The 5,000-nt window shown below is 44.7% G+C and overlaps 1 protein-coding gene across 2 annotated transcripts in view; it reads left to right on the top strand.

Annotated features, from left to right (window-relative positions):
- The window catches only part of rpap3 (RNA polymerase II associated protein 3), a 16,133-nt gene that overhangs the window by 1,700 nt on the left and 9,433 nt on the right, over positions 1-5,000 (top strand). For both annotated transcript variants that reach the window (XM_082166964.1, XM_082166963.1), the window contains exons 4-10: positions 179-289; positions 370-497; positions 1,164-1,285; positions 1,370-1,440; positions 3,512-3,844; positions 4,418-4,545; positions 4,720-4,841. In XM_082166964.1, coding sequence (XP_082023090.1) covers positions 179-289; positions 370-497; positions 1,164-1,285; positions 1,370-1,440; positions 3,512-3,844; positions 4,418-4,545; positions 4,720-4,841 — 1,015 coding nt within the window. The remainder of the gene's footprint in view (positions 1-178; positions 290-369; positions 498-1,163; positions 1,286-1,369; positions 1,441-3,511; positions 3,845-4,417; positions 4,546-4,719; positions 4,842-5,000) is intronic.

Genomic DNA, 5,000 nt, shown 5'->3' with positions numbered 1-5,000 from the left:
GTAGTGATGCATTAAACAACCATAGCCTGTAACACACACCTTCATATTCTTTTACAAACACATTTTAATCCACGTTACTTGTAATGTGTTGCTTTACTCGTTACATCACAAAAGTAATCTGATTACGTAATGCGTGTCATTTGTAATGTGTTACTCCATCAGCATTGTCTGTTTGCAGGAAAAGACTCTGGAGTCCATGGACGCCGAGGAGAGCCCGGTGCAGTCCAATGAATCTGACACTGAAGGGGTTCAGGTGGACAGAGCTCTGTCGCTCACTGAGAAAGAGAAGGTATGACGTCACCACTGAGGACTCATCATGAATCATGCTTTAACACGGTCGTACACGAGTGTGTGTGTGTGATGTTTCAGGGGAACGAGTTCTTCAAGGACGGCCGGTATGACAGTGCTATCGAGTGTTACACCAGAGCGATGGACGCTGACCCCTACAACCCGGTCCTGCCCACTAACAGAGCGGCCTGTTTCTTCAGACTGAAAAAGTAAGAGTCCGTCCGTCGTTCAGTCGTGTGTGTTTGGGTGGACCTGAGCTTCACGATTCATCACACTGAAACCGCACGCGATTGGCAAAGGCTGCGATTATTTTATGCGAAGTTTGTCAGTGCAGCGGCTGATCGTAGTAAATGCTACATCTGAACACCAGAGGGCGTCACACACACACACACACAGCCATCTGAACACCAGAGTCTCTCACACACACACCACATATCCCTCTGAACACCAGAGGGTATCTCACACACACACATACACACACACACACACACACACATATCCCTCTAAACACCAAATTTTCAAATGCACGTTATAAGCGACTCGAACTCGCAGTGCTTTCAGAGTGAGCCGCGTTTACTGAGCCGTACGTCACTGACAAGCTGCACATAACTAATGATCACAGCCTTTGCCATTTCATAATCGAGATAAGCCAAATCGGTTTAAGTGCGAGTTCATGTTAATTGTGATTAATCGTGCAGCGCTCGTGTGTGTGTGTGTGTGTGTGTGTGTGTGTGATGATTCCTGACGTGAGTGTGTGTGTGTGTGTGTGTGTGTGTGTGTGTGTGTGTGTGTGTGTGTGTGTGTGTGTGTGTGTGTGTGTGTGTGTGTGTGTGTGTGTGTGTGATGATTCCTGACGTGGGAGTTTGTGTGCGCAGGTTCTCCGTGGCGGAGTCGGACTGTCGTCTGGCGATCGCTCTGGACAGTAAATACGTGAAGGCTTACGTCAGGAGAGCGTCGACGCGCGCGGCTCTGAAGAAACATCGAGAAGCTCTTGAAGGTCTGAGGATGTGATGCGGATCATCAGCTCGGGTTATGATGGGAGTGAATGGATAAACATTGATCTAGTCTTTTGTTCATCCAGATTATGAAATGGTTCTCAAATTGGATCCTGAAAACTCAGAGGCGCGGAAGGAAATCCAGAAACTCCAGCAGGTGTGATCAGTTTCAGTCATACACACCTCATACACACACCTCATACACACACCTCATACACACACCTCATACACACACCTCATACACACACCTCATACACACACCTCATACACAACATCATACACACCTCATACACACCTCATACACACCTCATTCACAGTCATACACACCTCATACACAGTCATACACACCTCATACGCACCTCATACACACCTCATACACACCTCATACACAACATCATACACACCTCATACACACCTCATACACACCTCATTCACAGTCATACACACCTCATACACAGTCATACACACCTCATACACACCTCATACACACACCTCATACACACCTCATACACACCTCATACACAACATCATACACACCTCATACACACCTCATTCACAGTCATACACACCTCATACACAGTCATACACACCTCATACACACCTCATACACACACCTCATACACACCTCATACACACCTCATACACAACATCATACACACCTCATACACACCTCATACACACCTCATACACAACATCATACACACCTCATACACACCTCATACACACCTCATACACAACATCATACACACCTCATACACACCTCATTCACAGTCATACACACCTCATACACAGTCATACACACCTCATACACACCTCATACACACCTCACACACACCTCATACACACCTCATACACAGTCATACACACCTCATACACACCTCATACACACACCTCATACACACCTCACACACACCTCACACACACCTCATACACACCTCATACACAGTCATACACACTGTTGTGTGGAACTTGAGTTATGTAATAATAATAATAATAATAATTCATTACATTTATATAGCGCTTTTCTCGGCACTCAAAGCGCTTTACATAGAAGGGGGGGATCTCCTCAACCACCACCAATGTGCAGCATCCACTTGGATGATGCGACGGCAGCCATATTGTGCCAGAACGCTCACCACACACCAGCTTACTGGTGGAGAGGAGACAGTAATGAAGCCAATCGGTATATGAACACTTTTAATCAGATTACTTTTTCAAGTAACTAGTAAAGTAACGCATTACTTTTTCAGTTTACAACAAAATATCGAAGTTACTTTTTCAAATAAATAACGCTAATTACTTTTACTCATTTCTTGACTGACAGCTCTCCTGTCCCCATGTTGAGGGAAATAGACCCTTTTACAGGCCACGTGATCAAATAGTTGCGCGCGCATTTTGGCAACGGAAGTGGTGTTTTTCCCCACTGGCTCTAACGTGTTAGCAACTCCGAAAGTTTATCAAAACGGTTTCCCAGCATCAAAATGTCTGGTTGTTTCGTTTACGGTTGCACTAATCGATATTCCACCAAGGGGCTTAAGTTATATTATTCCGACAGGATCACGGCCGTTTCAGAAGAGTGGCTGCAGGCGATTAAACGTGTTGATTGGAGCGAGGACATAATAAAAAATGCTCGCGTCTGTTGTTTAATCCGCTCGCGTAGCTTGACATGCTGGTGATTCTCGCCATACTTCCGTTGCCAATATGCGTGCGCATACGTCATCATTGTGTACAAACAGTAAAAGGGTCTATAAAGTAAGGAGGTGTTAATAACAAATATACTTTATGTATTTAATCTCACTTTATTAACCGATGTCTTTGCTGCCGACCTTCAATGATCGTATTCAACCATACTAATAAACAAAAATGACTTTAGATTAGATTTAGATATAAGAGTGTTGAACTTCTTCTCCTGTCTCCTATTGTTCTTTAATCCAGAATAACAGAAGCTGAAAGGTTTAAATCTGTATTTCCTTCATCCTGAGGATTATTCATCTCACTTTCGCTGTGAAAATAGTGAAACATTTACCAAAAATATAACTTTTTTTGTTGTTATTTAAAAAAAAACAAGCAAGCCCAGCCCAGGGGAGGAAAAGTAACTAAGTAACGCAATTGTTTTTTTTTTTTTGGGAGTAACGCAATATTGTAATGATTACTTTTAAAAGTGCACTGGTCGTACATGTAGAGCAGATTCTCAGAGCGATTGGTCAGTGGTTGTTGCTCTGCTTCAGGTGTTGGAGTCGAGCGGAGAGACGGCGGAGGAGAACGAGAGCGCTACGCTAACGGCGGAGAAGAACGAGAGCGCTACGCTAACGGCGGAGGAGAACGAGAGCGCTACGCTAACGGCGGAGGAGAAAGAGAGCGCTACGTTAACGGCGGAGAAGAACGAGAGCGCTACGTTAACGGCGGAGAAGAACGAGAGCGCTACGCTAACGGCGGAGGAGAACGAGAGAGCTACGCTAACGGCGGAGGAGAACGAGAGCGCTACGCTAACGGCGGATCCGTCACAACAGCGTCTGGAGGAACAGAGGAGAAAACAAGAAGCCGTCACGCAGAAAGACCGGGTGAGACGCGTCTCTAACTCCTCATGTGATCGAGCAGAGACAGACTAACCAGACATTACTCAGACTCCAGATATCACTCTGGATATGTGTCACTAGTGTAATCAGGACACTATAGTTCATTACTGTAAGTGAGGAGAGCTAAATAAAGTAAACTGTGACATATTATACCCACACACTCTTCATACAGGGACTACCAGTGACATTTGGGAGCAAAACTGATTGGGACACTTAGACCTGATCATGTTTTGCTGAAGTGTTTTTTGTCTTTAATTGCTAATGCTCTTTTTACACACAGACTGAACAAAATGAAGCATTGCTTGGTGATTGGTTGAGCTAAACTGGTATTATCTAATTGTGTAGTTAAATTTAACAGCTGACAGATATTCAACATAATTCATGTGTGAGACAGTCTAACAGAAGGACGGACAAAACCAGTCAAATATCAACTGAGTTCTGCTCATATTTTATGACCATTTTCTAAACTATAGCGAATAAACTGTGATCATGTTGAAGGCATCTGAATACGTCTAGCTTTGACTGTCTGGACGCTGACTCTGTTTCTCGATGTTCCAGGGAAACGCGTACTTTAAAGAGGGCAAGTACGAGTCGGCTGTGGAGTGTTACTCTAGAGGAATGGAGGTGGACGGCGCTAACGCACTGCTACACGCTAACAGAGCCATGGCGTTCCTCAAGCTCCACAGGTGACGAGATGTTTGCTACCTAGTACATACTCGTTTTGTTGGTAATGTACACAGATAACGTAATGCAGGTTATGCTAACAGAGCCATGGCGTTCCTCAAACTCCACAAGTGTTTGTTTTGTAGTGTGTACTAGTCTGTACAAGTGTGTGTGTGTGTGTGTGTGTGTGTGTGCAGGTACAGCGAGGCGGAGCAGGACTGCAGTGTGGCCGTCGATCTGGACGCCTCATACGCTAAAGCGTTCGCTAGACGAGCGACGGCTAGAGCCGCTTTAGGGAGGATCCGAGACGCCAGAGAAGGTACATGTTCTAGTCAATCCACGTTCATTAGTACAGCGCTTTTCACAACACACATCATTTCAGATCCGCTTTACAGAAAGTGCATGAGTCCATTATTACAGTGTACAGTGTTCTGTTATCAGAGGAAACTGAGTTATGTACACTCACCTAAAGGATTAT

Source organism: Leuciscus leuciscus, assembly GCF_965113295.1.
Source record: "Leuciscus leuciscus genome assembly, chromosome: 4".
NCBI classification, from domain to species: domain Eukaryota; kingdom Metazoa; phylum Chordata; class Actinopteri; order Cypriniformes; family Leuciscidae; genus Leuciscus; species Leuciscus leuciscus.
Note: the sequence above shows the minus strand (reverse complement) of the source record. Positions and strands in the feature narration are given on the sequence as shown.